The sequence below is a fragment of the Papio anubis genome, chromosome 4 (genome assembly GCF_008728515.1).
Source record: "Papio anubis isolate 15944 chromosome 4, Panubis1.0, whole genome shotgun sequence".
Lineage (NCBI taxonomy): Eukaryota > Metazoa > Chordata > Mammalia > Primates > Cercopithecidae > Papio > Papio anubis.
The window spans coordinates 114326891-114344685 of NC_044979.1; the positions used below are offsets into that span (position 1 = coordinate 114326891).

General features: G+C 51.0%; 2 protein-coding genes across 4 annotated transcripts; both read right to left on the reverse strand.

The window, feature by feature from the left end:
- Positions 1-211: 211 nt before the first annotated feature.
- DDX56 (DEAD-box helicase 56) lies at positions 212-8307 on the reverse strand. The gene is made up of 14 exons (XM_003896037.5): positions 8217-8307; positions 7962-8123; positions 7259-7419; positions 6945-7115; positions 6718-6808; positions 5865-6109; positions 5116-5235; positions 4376-4489; positions 4161-4255; positions 3484-3557; positions 3258-3347; positions 2510-2615; positions 847-920; positions 212-487 (listed from the first exon to the last, which is right to left on the reverse strand). The coding sequence occupies exons 1-14, from the start codon at positions 8274-8276 to the stop codon at positions 410-412; spliced, it is 1641 nt and encodes a 546-aa protein (XP_003896086.2). The 5' UTR covers positions 8277-8307; the 3' UTR covers positions 212-409.
- Positions 4439-17177, reverse strand: TMED4 (transmembrane p24 trafficking protein 4). Of its 3 annotated transcripts, XR_002520949.1 has the most exons (12): positions 16314-16557; positions 15987-16087; positions 15713-15838; positions 15357-15503; positions 8217-8307; positions 7962-8123; positions 7259-7419; positions 6945-7115; positions 6718-6808; positions 5865-6109; positions 5116-5235; positions 4439-4489 (listed from the first exon to the last, which is right to left on the reverse strand). XR_002520949.1 is itself a non-coding variant. In XM_017956739.3 (5 exons), the coding sequence occupies exons 2-5, from the start codon at positions 16068-16070 to the stop codon at positions 13752-13754; spliced, it is 507 nt and encodes a 168-aa protein (XP_017812228.1). In that variant the 5' UTR covers positions 16071-16087; positions 16715-17177; the 3' UTR covers positions 12600-13751. The 3 variants fall into 3 exon arrangements, 2 of the variants coding, with proteins under 2 accessions (XP_017812228.1, XP_003896088.1); XM_017956739.3 differs by lacking the exons at positions 4439-4489; positions 5116-5235; positions 5865-6109; ... (4 more) ...; positions 8217-8307; positions 16314-16557 and adding exons at positions 12600-13901; positions 16715-17177; XM_003896039.3 differs by lacking the exons at positions 4439-4489; positions 5116-5235; positions 5865-6109; ... (3 more) ...; positions 7962-8123; positions 8217-8307 and adding an exon at positions 12600-13901.
- Between the last annotated feature and the right edge of the window lie 618 nt (positions 17178-17795).

Consider the following 17795-nt stretch of genomic DNA (forward strand, 5'->3'; position numbering starts at 1 on the left):
CCAGGAAGGCTCTGGGCCGGCCATAGCCACCTGCCGGCAAGGGCAAGCTTCTCTTCTCATGGCTGGGGCGGCTCAGCACAGCTGACCTCTGCTGGCCAAGTGAAGCACTGCATGCAGCTGCAGAGCCAGGCGCTGCTGTCTTCCAGAAGTTTCCTGACTCCTGATGTTTTGGGGATTCGAACAGTCCTTTTCATATGCCGGAGGCACAAACTGGGGCAGCTAAAATTTTTATTCTGCTGTCAAGGGGCAAGATGCCAGCTTGGAAGTGCCAAGGAGCTAAAGGGCCCAGCACTGCCAGCCCCAGAATTGTCTGTTCAGGCTGTGCAGTAAGCACCAGAGCCTTGCCTGTCCATGAAGGGTGGAAGCCTGTGCTCCACAATGTGCTCAGCTCCAGAGAGGCCCAACAACCTCAGGAGGGCTTGGCTGTGGGTCTGAATTTCTTTCCTTTGTGCTTGAAGCTGCGCAGTGGGTTCTGGGACTTCGCTCTCTAAGGAGGCAAAGTCACAGGTTAGTTGGGGGAATCAGGCTGACAAACTATCCACCCACCCACCCAACTGAGAAAGACACAAGGGAGCCGTGCCGGCACCTGGCCAACACGACCAGAAGGTGCTGCAGACAAGGAAATGGGGAAAGGCAGCTGGGGAAAGAAAAGCAGGGCCTGCAGGCGGCTGCAAAAGTATCCCTATCCTACACCAGATTGTGTCCCAGTCACCAGATTTTGGGGGCCCGGTTCTAGGGTGCCCTCTCCCCCCTCCCCCTAGGGCAAGGCGCCTACACATTCTGGTGATGACAAAGAGCAGGTGGGGAGAAGTCCTGCAGCTGTCCCCAAGTCCCCAGGAGCCATACCCTGGCCTTCCTACAAGAAGACAGCTTCTTCCGCTTCTTGTGAGGGCGCACCAGGCCACGAAGAGCAGGAGGAACTGCAAGAGATGCTTGCCTGAGCAGTGGGCTCACCACTACTGCTCCCATCCCTGCCCTCCCACTGATTCTGCAGCAAATTCTCCAATTCTGACCCAACTGGCAGCCTATGACATATACCTGTTCACTATCACACCTGCACAGGGCTAGGAGAATGTGAGCACCTTAGACTTCCACTATCTAAATCACTCTCCTGTATTGTTTAGATTTGTTCCAATAAACATGTAACAAGAAAGAAAAAGACACCCTTAAAGAAAGAAAATGTAGCTGACATAAAAGTCAACAGGTAATTTCTTCACCTGTGGCCCATTACTACAGATACAGGGGGCCCACATCCCAGCTGCACCTGATCTTGGCTCTATCTTCAACTCGCCCACCCCACGGACTCCCCCAAGCCAACCACACGTGGGCCCTCCTCTTCAAGTGTCAAACATCCCACATCCTCACACCTTTCCACCTTCTCCCGGTCCTTCTAAACCTCCTGGCCACACCTTGGCAAGTGACTCCGCTATAGCAGCAGACTGGGTTCCTCAGGCCAAAGCTCTGGCCTTACCCTCTTCCTCCCTACCCACCCTCCCAACTCCCCTCCTCACATCTCAGGCCAGGACCTGGACTGGGGTCTCTTCCAGCTCACTATCCTGTGAGAACCTGGCCCCCACCACTCTCTCTGGCATTTTCATGTTCCCATCTCTTCTGGATCCTTCCTTTCCCAGTGTCCAGGTTTTTCCTGCCCTGGAACATTCCATCTCCACCCTTTGTCACCTCCACAGCAGCAACACCACACCCGCTGGGTGGCTGCAGGTCCAGGCTGAGCAGAGCCTGTGGCACTGGGAAGGGTCCTGCACTTGCTGCCCACAGCCTCATCTCCACCACTCTTCTCCTTCAATCCATTTTAGGCATAAAAGTCACACATACTCATTAGCAAAAACATCTCCTATGAGACACTGAAAGAAGTCATTACCCAGAGCCTGCCTAAGATGAAGAGAGGTCCCCAGCTTTAAAGGTCACATAAAGCTCTAGCCCGGGCTGCACCACAGAAACCAATCCCAGGGTCCTGACCCCATGCCTACACTACCCCCGCATTCCTCCCACCACCACTGGCTCTTCTTTTGACACCTTTTCTGTTTAGGCCTTATAGTGTTTGTCTCCCTGCTGACTGTTCTTACCCAGAGACTCCACAGATGCCTCTTCAGTGGCTGCTAATCTTGAGTCTTTTGCAGCTCAGGTGGCTTTCTCTGCCTCCTGCCCGTGACTCTCTCCCAAACCTGTTCACTCCCTTTGACCCATGGATAGCAATTTGGCCCAGCTCTGGAGACCACCTGGCCTGAAATCCTGGGTCTGCCACCCACTCTGCACTACCTCAATTTTCTCATCTCTAAAATGGAGACAGTGACAGCTAACCTGTGGGACCAAGCAAACAAGTTTAGAAACACAGGGGTGTGCCTGTTTACATGCCCGCGTGCTGCCAGCGTCTCCAGGTCCTATTCTGCCTGAGCATCCCCAGCACCAAGCACAGGGGCTGATCCAGCAGCGGAGAAATTAATGCCACTTCCCCAGCCTGCTACTTCCTGCCCCATCAGGCCACACTCACCCAGGTAGTCAGGAACATGGCCCAGGTGGGGCTTCACCACTGCGGGGTGCAAAGGTAGGTCATGCCGCAGCAGCTGGAGGTCCCTGGGGTTGTCTTCAAAGTATGTCTGCCGGGGGAAGAGGGAGAGCCACAGCGTGAGCATCTTTCTTGTGTGACTTCACAGACTGAGCTTTCAAAGGATAACACAGTCATGTGTTTCAAAAGGCATGAGGCACCTGCTTCTGCACATTTCCCACACCTCCCGGGAGTGGACGTTTCTATTTTCCCTTCTCCACGACACACACGGCAGTCTCCTGCACCACTTTTTGCTGGGCATCACCTTACAGACTGTTTCATATGGACACACAACCAACCTCGTTCCTTCCCATGTAACTTTCGGCTCTGGATGCACCTGAGCTTACCTAGCAAGCCCCCGATGGTGGCCCCGGGCTGTTTCCATCTTTTGGTTCCATGATAATGCCATGGTTGACCGTGCACATTCACAAGTGTGACCAAGATTAAGTTCCAGAAGTGGAATTTTGGATGAAAGGACACATGAGCTTGTAATTCTGCTGGACAGTGTCCACCATAAGGTTATGCCAATTTACCACCAAGCAGAACAGACTGGCTTCCTTCCATTTCCTCCCTTTCTGTGCCAAAGGCCAGAAAACGGCCCAGTTCTCTGCTTCTCACCACTCGGAGCTCAGCGAGTCTCCAAAAAAGGGCAGCCGTCTAAGATTTGTCCCCTCCTCACTTCCCATCCCCTCACCTTAAGCTTCTCAGAGTGCAGAAGCTCCTCCTTGATCTCCTTCAATCTCGCCTCCCGAATGGCCTGCTTAGTCACTGAGCGCATGGCATCCTGGGGGTGGACACTGAAGGTCAAGACAGTGAGGCTGCCCCAAATCCTCCCTCACGCCTGGATGCTCAGCAACAGGGTGCAATCCCTGGGCCACAGTCTCTCCCCTCTCATTCCCCTCCCCACCACAGCAGCTCACCCTGCAGCGATAGCGGAAGCCCTCGATCTCCTCCATCCGGAACTGGTAGGGGAGCAGAATGGGGCCCCTGTTCTCTGTGGAGAAGAAAGCAGTGAGGGTCCCACAGGCTGAGGCCTTAGGACAAGGTCTTCAATGAAGGTCTCCTGCACCTCCTCCTTGGGGCAAAGCTGCAGGGGACCCACCGCCTTCCTGGGATGCCAAACATGTAGCTTAGCTGTACCTGGACCTCTTACAGTGATGACCCATCTGTCCCTGTGTGTGGATGGGGGTGGCCTGTGTGGCCCCGAGCCCAAGAACCCGTCACCCACTCTCTTCTCCTCTCCCAAGGAGTACCCCATAGTATTCCTTGGGAGTCAAGGTACCCCGTGACGATGGCCACAGAGAGCAGTCTAGGATCACCCAGCACCCTGGGGTCAGGTGGTGTCCTGAGCTGTCACAGCAGCATGTCAGGTCACTCAACGCTCATGAGGCAGACAGTAAACATGACTTTGGACAAATTACCTCAATTTGTTTATCTCTCAAGGGGAACAGTGCCTGCCACTCAGGGCAAAACAAGGATGGATGGTGGAAGTGGCGTGTCATACTATGTTGTGACCTCTGTCATCATCATCATGGAATTTTAAATATTGTGCGAGAAGCCTGACCCTGGCCCAGGCCCACAAGAGCCAGGCTCTTACCTCCACTGAGAAGCTCCTCAATCTTGCCTAAGTGGGACTGCTCCGGGGGCAGCACAAAGGTTAAGACTATGCCTGGGTTGTTAGCGCGTGCTGTCCTGCAAGGAGAGACAGTACAGCTTGCATCTCCAACCTGCAGGCTCTGTACAGTACACCCCAAGTCCCTCAGCGTGCCCACCACACAGGTGCCTGGGCCATCACGCTCCTAGCCCTCCTACCTGCCGGCTCGATGGATGTAGGCCTCAGGGGTTGGGGGAAGATCAAAGTTGAGCACAGCAGACACATGGTGGAAGTCTATGCCCCGGGCCACACCTGCCTCCGGATCAGAGGCCCTGCAGAGATAACTCAATGTCAGTCGGACCCTTCCTCTCCTCTGGGCAGGTATTCACAAGCTGAATCAGCAAAACTTCCTCTAAACAATGCCTGTAGATCATAAGACCCTGACATACAGAGGACTCTTCAACAACGGAACTGTTCCAGGAGTCAGGGTTTCCTGGGGCAGCCTGGAGCTTTGACATGGAGCCAAATCCTGGCCTGACCTCCGTTCTGGGACAACAGCAGAACTCAATGCCCTACATGGTGATCTGAGAACCAACCCTGAGCTAGTCAAGCCTTCAGGTGGAGAGAGACTGGAAGAGTTGGGGGTTCCTTTTCCCTTCAGAAATATGCTCCCTGTAAGTCACAGTCACATGCAGGACAAGCCATCTCCCCTGCAGGGCTCTGCATGTCAACAACCCCACCAGTCTTGCCCTTCATGCTGCATATGCAGTGTGCACCATCCACTCCCTTCTTTATATCCGGGCAGCTGAGCAAGAACCTGCGGGGCTCTCTGGGCTACACTACCAGCCAGGCCTGGAAGGTTTGGCTCCCTGCTCTGTGCACTCCAGTTTTAGTCTTCCAAAAAGCTAAAAGAAACCGGTCTTTCTGGGGAGGGATGGAAAAAGAGGCATGGACTCACTTGTCCCCTTTGGGTCCTCGGCCCCGACGCTTGCCCTTGACCGGGGCCCCCAGGACTTCGGCATCAGTTGCTATGACACAGTCGTAAAAGCCTTGGTTGAACTGTGAGATGATGTGGCACCTGCAGCCAAGAGTGGACAGAGAGAGAATCAGCTCGGCAGAGCAAGCTTGAGGCCCCTCTGCCATCCCTACTATCAAAGTAACCATCACCCTTTCCTACTTTTTCCTCTTCTTAATCTCTTTCCCTACTTAATCATTGTGCCTCAGTTTCCTCAGCTGGAAATAAAATAATGACAGGGTTTTGTTTTTTTTTGAGACAGAGTTTCACTCTTGTTCACCAGGCTGGAGTGCAATGGCACAATCTCAGCTCACTGCAACCTCCACCTCCCGGGTTTAAGCAATTCTCCTGTTCCAGCTTCCCGAGTAGCTGGGATTACAGGCACCTGCCACCACGCCTGGCTAATTTTTGTATTTTTAGTAGAGACGGGGTTTCACCATGCTGGCCAGGCTGGTCTTGAACTCCCGAACTCAGGCAATCCGCCCACCTTGGCCTCCCAAAGTGCTGGGATTACAGGTATGAGCCACGGCGCCCCGCCATGATAGGGATTTTGGAGTTGGGAGAAGCCAGTCAGTATCAGTTACATCTCGAACCTGGCCTCTACTAAGTGCTTAAGAAACAGAACATTAACTGGGTCCCCTTTCCATCTCTATCTTCAACTTATCTCAACCAAGATGTTGGCTGTAGCAAACCTGGAGCGCAGTGGAAGTTCGCCATTGAGCACACAGGTGGGAATGCTGAACTGCTCCAGGAACAGGCGTAGCCGGTAACTCCGCTCTAGAGTGTTGACAAAGAGCAGAGACTTGCCCCGAATCAATGACAGCTTGAGCAGGGCATACAGCAGCAGGAATTTGTCTTCCTCAGTCTCACAGACCACCTGAAACTGCTGTAACTGGTCTGGCCCAGGCAGCTGGGACTCCTGTAACTTAAGGGTAACCTGGGGAGAAAACAGGCCTGTGGTCAGAAAAGTAAAGAACACAGAGATGGTACGGCCACTTACTCACCAATCAAAGCATCAACATTTTAGTGCAGGGCAGAGATGCATTTAAGGATTCCTGGCACCCTAAGTCTCCTCCAGTTTTGTAACCTAAAACCCCAAAATGCCCTAATTGTTGTGGTATATAGAGTATACCACCAAAACCATATATAAAATACTTCCAAGCACAGAACAAAGAGAAACACATCAATAAAGGACTACATCGAGGAGGGAAGGCCTACAGCAACACGCCTTCTGAAAGGTAAAGTTTACTTAAGATGAGAACCTTGGCCTTAGAATTTTCGCTCTGCTGCTCAAAGCTGCCCCTGAGGGGAGGTCCTTGCTCAGGATTTTAGGCAAAGTATGGCCTGAAATGGGAGACATCCCCTGTGGACACTGGGAAATATACAGTGATTTTAGACCACTGACTTAGTGCCTCAGGACCAGGGATGAGACACTAAGTGACAACTGTCCCACCCAAAACACCAAAGGCTCCCCTAAGGAGGAGCATCAAGATCTTTGAGTGCCCCCATGCCTGCAGCTCCAGACACTTTCATGGTGCCTCTTACCGGGTTATGTAATACTAGCTCCTTGAGTGCTTGTACGTCCTCATTAAAAGTTGCCGACATGAGAAACGCCTGGTAAATCCGGGGCAAGTGACTGAAATGAAAGAGTCCAGTGAGATTCCAGCTCCAAGGGCCACTAACTGTAGTAACTGGCTTCCAGCCACCTGACTCTCGTCCCAATTCCTACTCACAGATGTTTCCACTAGGAATCACACCCACTTCTGCCTTACCAGAGGAGACTCTTGAGCTCTTCTTCAAAGCCAAAGGAAAAAAGAAGATCAGCTTCGTCCACCACCAAAAGCTCCAGGGAGTCACGAAGTTTCAGGCTGTCTTGCTGCAAGTGGCTTAATATGCGAGATGGGGTCCCCACGACCACATCTGGCTTCTCCATCAGCATAGCTCTGCAGGTGGGCAAGACATCAATATCAGGGACAATGTAGCAGCTGGGATCTCACCCTGGACTTGCTCTTTTTTGCCACACACAAACCCAACCCCACAACTCTGTGTGGCTTCATTCAGGTACCGCTTTGCTGCTTTTACCCACCTCTGAGAGGCTGAGTCTTCGGCAGCTGAGACATTGGCCACTCGGACATCCCGAGCACAGTAGGTAGCCAGCTGCTGAATCATGGACTGTGCCTGCCGTGCCAGTTCCTTGGTAGGAACAAGAACAAGGCCTCTCACTGCCTGTTCTACCACCGGACCTGTCTGTAAGAATATGAATTAAAGACTTTAGCCAGCAGTGCACATCACTGTGTCCACCTGATGCTTTTCTCTACCCGTTCCAGCCTAACTGACCCATCGCTGCAACCCTACTCAGCAGTATTTTGATTATCTATCACTCTGCCAGCCTCAGAATGCAGAGTGGAGAGTTGTTTCCTCAGGCACTGACCCTCAAAAAGAATAACGTACTCTATGTTTATGAAGCTACTTTAAACGTACTAGTTATGAAGCTAAATTCTCACAATAATTCTATAAGTAGAAAAAAGAGATGTGCTCCCTTTTTATGTTAAGAAACAAAATAAAGTGCTTTGTTGAAGATTACGCAAAGGTTGGTGGTAGCAGGGCCTGGACAAGGATCCAGGTAACCTGAACTACTACAGCCCAGAGTGTCTGCCACAACAGCACCAGGTTCTCAGGCCGGCCTGCACGGGTACAGGACCAAGAGAAAACCTCCGACAAACGGGAACAGCCCTTCCCAGGCTTTTGGAGCTCGCCTCCTTCCTCCCCTCAGCTTTCTCGTTACCCACCGCCTTCCTGTGGAGCAACAGCTGCAGCATCGGAATAGCATAAGCTGCCGTCTTGCCGGAGCCCGTGCGGGCCCGAGCCAGGAGGTCCTTCCCTTCTAGGGCCAGTGGGATGGCCTTTTCTTGGATCAGCGTAGGTCGCGACCAGCCCATATCGGTGACAGCCTAGGAGAGACCAGGAGTGCGGCTCAAGCGGCGCGAAGACTGATGGCACGCCCCGCGGAGCCCATAAGCCGGCTCCCCAGCCCTCGCGTGTACCTGCAGGAGCCGGGGATCGAGGCCCATGTGTTCAAAGCCCAGGGCTTCTGAGTCCTCCATGGCGCTGCTCACTAGCGACAGCACGCACGCACTGCAGGAAAAAAGCCACGGACGCGGGGGGCAAAGCAACAACCAATCAGCTTCGGAGACACCGTCACTTCCCGGAAGTGCTGGCGCCTAGGCTTCCGGTGTTCGGGCGGAGCTCTGCGACTGCGCAGCGCCAGCGACTGGGTCTAGGAGGAGGCGGTGGAGCGGCCGTGCTGGGGTCGAAGGGGTCCTTATGACTGCAGAGCCGCCCCAGAGACTCCTCCGGCGTTCCCGGACGCCGCTGACGCACCTGATTCTCGCGACCTGCAGGAGAAACCTCGGCCGGGGCCGAGGTCGTGACGGGCACGACCGTCTCTCTGCTTGGTTGGGGTTAGGGGCCCGCCGGGCACACCACCCTATGATGGAGCCACTGAGATCGACTGGGCTGAAGGGAACCGGTTGGAATAATGAGCCATGGCAGCAACTTTGCCTGAGAGAGAGGAAGGGCGGGTTGCTGTAGGGCTCCCTAACCGGGCTGCCTGTCAGACACCTACACAGCTTGGTTTCTGTTCTTTGTGTCCCAAGTCTGACTCGGGTCGCCAGTTAAGACCCGTGTCAGACTTCTGACCTACAGACTTGCGTCGTTTTAAGCCACTAAATTTGTGATAATTTGTTACAGTAGCAATAGGAAACTAATACAGGTGAGGACCAAGAATCCTAATCACAAATCTTTTTTTTTTGAGACATGGTCTCACTGTTATCCAGGCTGGCGCGATCCTCCCACCTCAGCCTCCTGGAAAGCTAAGACTACAGGCACGCATCACCACGTCCAGTTAGTGTGTATGTATGTACGTACATATATGTGTGTGTATATATATGTATGTCCCCCTCCCCCCTCCCCCCTCCCTTCTCTTTTCTTTCTAGATGGGGTTTCGCCATGTTGCCCAGGACGGTTTTGAACTCCTGGGGCTAAGTGATCTGCATTCCTCGGCCTACCAAAGTGCTGGGATTACAGGTGCGAGCCACCCCTCCTGGCCCACAAGTCTTTCAGTGTAGAAGAGGGAAGCAGAAGAGGTCAAAGTGGTGCCATGTGAAGGCTCAACCCACCCTTGCTGGAGGAAGGGAGCCAGAGCCAAGCTGGAAGAGGCAAGGAAACAGACCTTTGTGATTACATTAGGCCCATCCAGATGATCCAGGATAATCTATTTTACAGTCATCTGATTAGCAATTTAATTCTCTTTTGTCATGTTAGGTAACATATTCACGTGTTTCAGAGTGGTAGGCCATTATTCTGCCTACCATACCACCCAACACAAATCTACATTAAGACTGTATCTGAGTGTTGCACAGGAATCTATGTCAACAAGCTTCCAGGGTGATCCTGTGTATCCTATATGATGCAGCCCAGCATCTGAGTACCAGAGACTAGCATCTGACTGTTAGGTTAACAGATCAGCTCATGCACCAATGGGTAGTCATGCTGGGACCAAATGATGAAGATAGGTACAACTAGTTCCAGCGAGAGCTGGGGAACTGGGCTGGGATATAGAGGATGTTAAGAATGGAGTGTCCTCCCAACCCCAGAACTTTTTTTTCTTTTTTTGTGGTAAGGAGGGAGAAGGCTGTTTGGCAAGGATGTTGTAAACTCTGAGAAAGCAGGAATTTCGAAATAGAGTCAAGGGTAGTATTCAGGGGAAAATCACCAAAATTTTTGTGTACCCTAACTGCTGTTTTTTTGTTTGTTTGTTTTTTAGACAGAGTCTCACTCTGTTGCCCAAGCTGGAGTGCAGTGGCACGATCTCGGCTCACTGCAAGCTCCGTCTCCCAGGTTCACGCCATTCTCCTGCCTCAGCCTCCTGAGTAGCTGGGACTACAGGCTCCCGCCACCACGCCCGGCTGATTTTTTGTATTTTTAGTAGAGACAGGGTTTCACCATGTTAGCTAGGATGGTCTCAATCTCCTGACCTTGTGATCCGCCTGCCTCGGCCTCCCAAAGTGCTGGGATTACAGGCATGAGCCACCGCGCCCGGCCCCTAACTGCTGTTTTTTAAAAAACTTTTTAGGTCACAACCTATCTGCAAATATGACACACCAGTATGGAAATCCTCATTCTTCTCACAGCCACCAGCTATTGGCCCATCCACTGACTATCCCAATTCCACCTGTCTCATCAGTGGAAAGGTGAAATGTGTGCCCACTTTTTCCTCACACCATTCCCCTTTCTATCAAAAACTACCAAGAGAAACCCAGGACCTACCAGAATAGTTAAGATGTGCTCCATTGTGTCTACTGCCAGCCAAACCTGTTGAAGGCCGGCTCAACCTTAATCTGTGCCTTCCTGTCTTCTCACAAGCTTAGTCTGATTTGCCGACTAGATTTCTAATAACAGCCACAGAGCAGAAATGTGTCCCTCCCAGTATGTCACATAATCCCCAAAAGCTGCAGGCCAGAATTCCACAACATGTAACTAGTTCAAAGGACATGATTTTTCTCTGCATTAATTCCAACATGAGGAATACTGAAAACTCTTTAAAACATCTGAAGAATTTCAGCAATTCACAATTCACCTTACTGGACTGTAACACTGTTACCCAGATTTAGAAATATGAGGATATAAAAATATTAAATGGAAAAGCCTAGAGAACTAAAATTTTTTTTTTTTTTTGAGACAGAGTCTCACTCTGCCCCCCAGGCTGCAGTGCAGTAGCTCGATTTCTGCTCATTGCAGCCTCCTCCTGGGTTCAAGCGATTCTCCTGCCTCAGCCTCCTGAATAGCTGGGATTACAGGCACACATTACCAAGCCTGGCTAATTTTTATACTTTTAGTAGAGACAGGGTTTCACCATGTTTGCCAGCCTGGTCTCAAACTCCTGACCTCAGGTGATCCACCTGCCTCCCAAAGTGCTGGGATTATAGGTGTGAGCCACCCCACCTGGTCCTAAATTGCGTTTTGGTTTTTTTTTTTTTTTCAGATGGGATCACTCTGTTGCCCAGCCTGGAGTGCAGTGGCACGATCATGGCTCACTGCAGCCTTGACCTCCCGGGCTCAAGTGATCTTTCCATCCCAGCCTCTCAAGTAGCTGGGACTATAGGCGTGTTCCGCCAGCTAAATTTTTTGTATTTTTTGCATAGACAAGATTTCGCCATGTTGCCCAGGCTGGTCTCGAACTCCTGGGCTATAGGATCCACCCACCTTGGCTTCCCAAAGTGCTAGGATTATAGGCGTGAGCCACCGTGTCCAGACCACATGTATTTTTAAGAGTAAAAATAGCCAGGCACAGTGGGGTATACCTGTAGTACCAGCTACTTTGGAGGGTAAGGTAGGAGGATGACTTGAACCTGGGAGCTCAAGGTTGCTTTGAGCTATGATGGCACCACTACACTCTAGCCTTGGGGACAGAGCAAGACCCCATCACCCATGCCCAGCCAGCTCACACCTGTAATCCCAGCACTTTGGGAGGCAAGGCGGGCAGATCACCTGAGGTCAGGAGTTCAAGACCAGCCTGGTCAACATGGCAAAACCCCATCTCTACTAAACAAAAATAGCTGGGCATGGTGGCAGGTACCTGTAATCCCAGCTACTCAGCAGTCTGAGGCAGGAGAATCTCTTGAATTCAGGAGGTGGAGGTTGCAGCGAGCCAAGATTACACCACTGCACTCCAGCCTGGGTGACAGAGTGAGACTCCATCTCAAATAAATAAATAAAATAAAATAAAATAAAATAAAAACACAAAAGTAGCCGGGTGTGGTGGTAGGTGCCTGTAATCCCAGCTACTCAGGAGGCTGAGGCAGAATTGCTTGAACCCGGGAGGCAGAGGTTGCAGTGAGCCAAGATCATGCCACTGCACTCCAGTCTGGGTGACAGAGCAAGACTGTCTCAAATAAATGAACATAAAAATTATATATATATATAGGTATATATATGGTATAGGACATAAACAACAAAAGAAGAATTTAGTTCTGTGGGTCAGGTAATTTAATAAATATTTCAAATAAATATATAATAACTGAAATAAAATGTCAAGAATGGGGAACTAATGGTATTAAGTTTTATACAGAAGGGCATGAGGGAAGTATATTTGTTCAAATTTATGATTCAGATGGCTAAGAAGGTACTTAATTTCCTCAGATGATATCTTGCAAATGTGTGTTCTATTTGGTTGACCTTTGCAAATGACTGAGCAACCACCCTGTGTATTCCCATGTCCCCTAGACTGCCTGTTCAAGCCAAGCTTTAGCACCACGAGTCCGTAGTGAAGTCCACTCCAGGTCATCTGCATAGGCAGTCCAGGCACTTTTCCTCTTTTCCTTTAGGTGCCTCCCGTCTGCCCACAACCTCTTATTTCATCTCAAACGCAGCTATTACAACATGTTTTATTTCACTGGAAAATTCTGCAAAGAACCAAATCTGGTTCCCTCGAAGAAAACATTTAGCACAGCTTAAATAAAAGTTGAGAAGGAGGGTAAGAGTGCATTAACCCATGCTAGCTCTGTTGCTACCTTACCTCTGACTCTGAAGCCCTGTGGGATGAAAAGCAGGTATCCAAAAGAACTCTGCTTGGCCCTCTGATACAGCCTTGAGATCAGACCCAATGCCTGCTTTCTGGCCCACAGACCACTGAAATCCTAGGAGCTGCCATGGGAGTAACCAAAAATGTGTGAATAAACTGAATGCAGAGGCTGAGGCAGGTGGATCAACTGAGATCAGGAGTCCAAGACCAGCCTGGCCAACATGGTGAAACCCCGTCTCTACTAAAATTACAAAAATTAGCTGGGCGTGGTGGCGGGCACCTGTAATCCCAGCTACTCAGGAGACTGAGGCAGGAGAATCATTTGAACCCGGGAGGCAGAGGTTGCCAGTGAGCTGAAATCATGCCATTGCACTCCAGCCTGGGCGACAAGAGCAAAACTCAAAAAAAATAAATTAAAAAAACCCAGAATGCAGAAACTGCATGGGTGTTTGGAGCTAGTCACAGGCAGTAACACTTCTACTAGGAAGGAAAATATATAATTTATCCAAAAATAGTTCTAAGATATAGAAAAACATTTCAATCCTCTAGGGCCAAGACCTGCCCCTTATTTACATTCACAAAGCCACTGAGTGAACCCAGAACTGACTAGCAGACAGTGAGGCAGGGCCTGCTCTGTGGCGCATGCCAGTCACCTACTGCGTAAGTGGACAAAGAGAGCAGAAGGTAATGGAGAGAGTTTTCATTTGCTTATTTAGTGAAAAACAGAGGAAAATCACTTGAGGCAAAAGAGGCAGGACTGAGTCCTGGGTTCTGATTCCTCATAAGCCCTAAGACAGATTTTGAAAGATTGGACTAATGTCCTGTGTCCTTAAGAACCAGGGTTGGCAAGTGGCTGATCTGAATGGTTTGTGGCCATGGAACCAATATGACTTACTCTTTTTCATTTTTTTTCCCTAAAAATCCAGGTGGATAAAGGACTGTGTGGGGAAAGTACCAAATAAATGAGGTAAAAAGGAAGGGTCATACAAAGAGGGCACTACACCAGCTTCTTGGCCTCAAAGAAGCTCTTGAGGTGACGCATCTGCCAGATGCCAGTGAGGATGAGGATGACAGTCTGAGCAATGGACCACCATAGGACCCTCTGGTTGGTGCTCTCGCTTGTCAGTCGGAAGCGCTCTTCACGATACTGTGTGGGGCAACACAGGGTTAAATGAGCAGGAGAAACAGTCCCTGGCTGTTGTGAGGTCCCTCCCTGCATGTAACTACTCAACTCCAGGGCCAAACTCCTTTTGGAATACTACCTGTGACTCCATTAGGAGTGCTATCGTCTCCCTAATGAGGCTGCCCCAAGAAAGGGATGGGCTGTTCCTCCACAAGCATCTCTGTTGGGACTGAAATCATGATCCTATCATTTCCAACAAGATTGCAAGAGAAACAGGCAATGGCTATTACTAGATTGTGAACTATTCTTTCTTCACTTTATTTTATAGAGCTTAAAAATGACTACTGAAAGCGAAATGTGGCACATGCATACAATGGAATATTAACCTTAAAGAAAGAAATTCTGACACATGCTATAACATGGATGAACTGTGAGAACATTATACTCAGTGAAATAAGCCAATCACAAAAGGAGAAATACTGAATGATTCTGCTTATATGAAGTAGCGTAGTTGGGATGATAGAGACAGAAAGTAGAATGGTGGGTATCAGAAGAAAAGGAAACGGGAAGTTATTGTTTATAATAAGTACAGATTTGCTGGGTGCAGTGGCTCAGGCCTGTAATCCCAACACTTTGGAAGGCTGAGGCAGTGGATCGCCTGAGGTCAGGAGTTCAAGACCAGCCTGGCCAACATGGTGAAACCCAGTCTCTACTAAAAACACAAAAATGAGCCAGGCATGGTGGCACTCGCCTGTAATCCCAGCTACTCGGGAGGCTGAGGCAGGGGAATCACTTGAACCTAGGAGGCGGAGGTTGCAGTGAGCCGAGATCACACCACTGCGCTCCAGCCTGGGCAACAAAGTGAGACTCCATCTCAAAAACAAGACAAAACAAGTACAGATTTTTAGTTTGAGAAGACGAAAAACTTCTGGAGCTGGATGATGGTGTTGGTATCTCAACATTATGAATGCACTTAATACCACTGAATTAAAATGGCACATTTGGTGTTATGTGTATTTTACCACAACAAAAAGTTTTGATAAAAAAGCAAAACAGGCAGGGCACGGTGGCTCACACCTGTAATCCCAGCACTTTGGGAGGCTGAGGCAGGCAGATCACCTGATGTCAGGAGTTTGAGACCAGCCTGACCAACATGGAGAAAGCCCATCTCTACTAAAAGTACAAAATTAACCAGGCGTGGTGGCGCACGCCTGTAATCCCAGCTACTCAGGAGGCTGAGGCAGGAGAATCGCTTGAACCTGGGGAGGGGGAGGTTGCAGTTAGCCAAGATTGTGCCATTGCACTCCAGCCTGGGCAACAAGAGTGAAACTCCATCTCAAAAACAAACAAAAAATCTATATACACCAATACCTTTCATTCCATTCTCTGCAGAGCTGATCTCCCAAGCAGAAACTTGAGTAGGTATAGTGGGTATAAAGGTCAACTGACCTCTCCAATTACAAGGAGATATGCACTTACCCTTTGGTAATCCTGCTCCTTCTGAATCTGTTCCACTTGATCAAGCAACTGGCGGGCGCGGAGCTGTAACTCCGTCAGCTTATCTTTTGCAGCAATCTCAGGGTAGTTGTTGGCATGCTCCCCAACCTGGATGTCGAGATGCACACGCTACAAGGAAACATGGAATGTATGAGTGGTGGGGCCTCCAGTTGTCTGTTCCAGGGTATGGAACCCACTATTGTCCCTGGCTGTGGAGCAGAGGGCAACATCTGTCTCCCTGATTCTGACTGTGCTACAAAGTGTCAAAATGATGATAAATCAAAATTTGGAAACAAGTGAGAGATTCTAAGCTGAAGCCAAAGAGAGAATCCTCTTACCAGTTTGCCACCAGCGAAGAGAGCCATCCTGGTAGAGTTGGAGTGCAGACAGATTTGATGGTCACCGGGCGTGTGGGAGGTGAACGTGAAGCGGCCCTCCGAGCCGTACTGCCGGGAAAGCACCACCTGCAACATGTGTGAGTGAAGGCCCCACCTTTATACCGCAGCCTGTCCAGGTTCAAGCTCCTGTCCCTTGAGGGCTCGACCAGGCAGTGCTTTACACCCCACGGGAGCTCCACTGAAGAACGGCTGCGTGGACCAGCGCCAGCCTTACTTTGCCGTCGGGGTCCTTCACTTCCACATGCATGCCCAGGCCAGGGGTCGAGGGCAGGAAGACCTCCTTCTGCTTATCCCACATCTGGGTACGATAGTTGCCTGCGGGGCAGACACATAGTCACGACCCGGCCCTAGTGGGCCGCCTCCCCGCCTGGCCCCCTCAGACGTGCGGTCCGGGGCTCTAGGCAGGGGGCCTTGCGTCCTCGGGGCACCCCTCAGGCTAGGTATGGGGCGGGGGCAGCGACCCGGCTGGGCTCGGGAGGAGAGAGAGCCGCCGAGGGCTGAGCGGGGTACCAAGTGCCTCCCCACCCTCAGCCCGCCTGACCGATGACCATGGTCTCGTCGGGGATTTCCTCGATGAAACAGCGCTTCTCGGTCTCGCCGATGTGGAAGTAGAGCCCCCGGGCGCCTGTGGCGCACAGCGCGAGAAGCAGCAGTACTTGCCGCCCCATCGCCCGCAGAAGCCCAGCCCGGACACCTGCCATCGCGCCTCACCCCCTAGGCGCCTGCGCACATCTGCGCTCCGCTCTGCGCCTGCGCGCCACCCTAGCGACCCTGAGCGTTAGGGGAAGAGGACGCCTGCGCAGTGATATCCAATCGCCGTCTCCTGCAACCCCTTCCGTACCGAACACTGCCGGGCACCCACCCACAGCCGCAATGACGGCAGAAGGGCGCATGCGCAATGACGTCCGCTCTCAATTTCTCACCCCCTACGCCACAACTTACCTCCGGCATCTTGCTGGGGAGACACGCCTGCGCAGTCACGCCCGCCCTCGGCCCCCAGTTAGCGATTTGGGTTTCAGAATCTGGCCAGGCTTGGTAGCTACGATGGCCTGAAGCGTGCCTTTTGGGTTCTCAGCGCGGGCTCTCGAGTGTTTTCTGTGCTAAAAACAATGAGGAAGCCCTGTGATGTTTTTCTTTGCGTATTCACCTGACTCGTAAGAACCAAGGCTGAATTCAGACCCACACCCTGTCACGTCGGGAGACCCTGCCGCGCGGAGCCTCTGCGAGCGGGCATTTCTTGGGTAGGGACTAAAAGCCCAGTGCTGCCATAGTTTCGGATCATTCTTTTAAGAAGCTGGGGCCGGGCTTCGTGGCTGACACCTGTAATCCCAGCACTCTGGGAGGCTGAGGCGAGCGGATCCCTTGAATCCACGAGTTCCGGACCAGCCTGGGCAACATGGTGAAACCCCCATTTCTACAAAAAAAAAAAAAAAAATTAACCGGTATGGTAGTGTGCGCCTGCAGTCCCAGCTACTTAGGAGGCTGAGGCAGGAGGATCGCTTGAACCCAGGTGATCGAGTATGCATTAAGCAGTGATCGTGCTCCAGCCTGGGCGACCGAGCGTGATACCCTGTCTTAAAAAAAAAAGTGGAGGGTGAAACGAAAACTTGGAATAAGTAGGGTCATGGAGCTTGTTTACATCCCCTAGTTACAGCACACCCTTTTGAAAGTGAAAAACAAACTAGAATGCTACTTAGTAGGCATGGAATCAGAGCAAAGGAAGATTAAAACTTTATTTTTATCAAGGCCGGGCGGGCGCGATGGCTTAAGCCTGTAATGCTAGCACTTTGGGCGGCCAAGGCTGGTGGATCACCTTAGGTTAGGAGTCCGAGACCAGTTGGGCCAACAAGGTGAAACCCCCGTCTCTACTAAAAATATATTTTATCAACAGAATTTCCAAACATATAAAAGTAGAATAGTTACAATGAACTTTCATAAGAGACTTGGGCATACCTGGATCTTGGTATCCGTGGGAGTCCAGGAATTATCCCCCTCGGATCATAAGGGAGGACTGTGCTCATCA

What these genes read in the sequence shown, in the direction of transcription:
- DDX56 (XM_003896037.5), bottom strand. Translation starts at nt 8,276, where the DNA reads ATGGAGGACTCAGAAGCCCTGGGCTTTGAACACATGGGCCTCGATCCC. An exon ending in GCTTCCGCTATCGCTGCAGG is followed by an intron (nt 3,348 to 3,483) that starts GTGAGCTGCTGT and finishes GTCCACCCCCAG; the next exon opens with GATGCCATGCGCTCAGTGAC. An exon ending in CTTCTTGTAGGAAGGCCAGG is followed by an intron (nt 488 to 846) that starts GTATGGCTCCTG and finishes TTGCCTCCTTAG; the next exon opens with AGAGCGAAGTCCCAGAACCC.
- TMED4 (XM_003896039.3), bottom strand. Translation starts at nt 16,473, where the DNA reads ATGGCAGGTGTCCGGGCTGGGCTTCTGCGGGCGATGGGGCGGCAAGTA. An exon ending in CGACGAGACCATGGTCATCG is followed by an intron (nt 16,088 to 16,313) that starts GTCAGGCGGGCT and finishes TCTGCCCCGCAG; the next exon opens with GCAACTATCGTACCCAGATG. An exon ending in TGAAGGACCCCGACGGCAAA is followed by an intron (nt 15,839 to 15,986) that starts GTAAGGCTGGCG and finishes CACATGTTGCAG; the next exon opens with GTGGTGCTTTCCCGGCAGTA.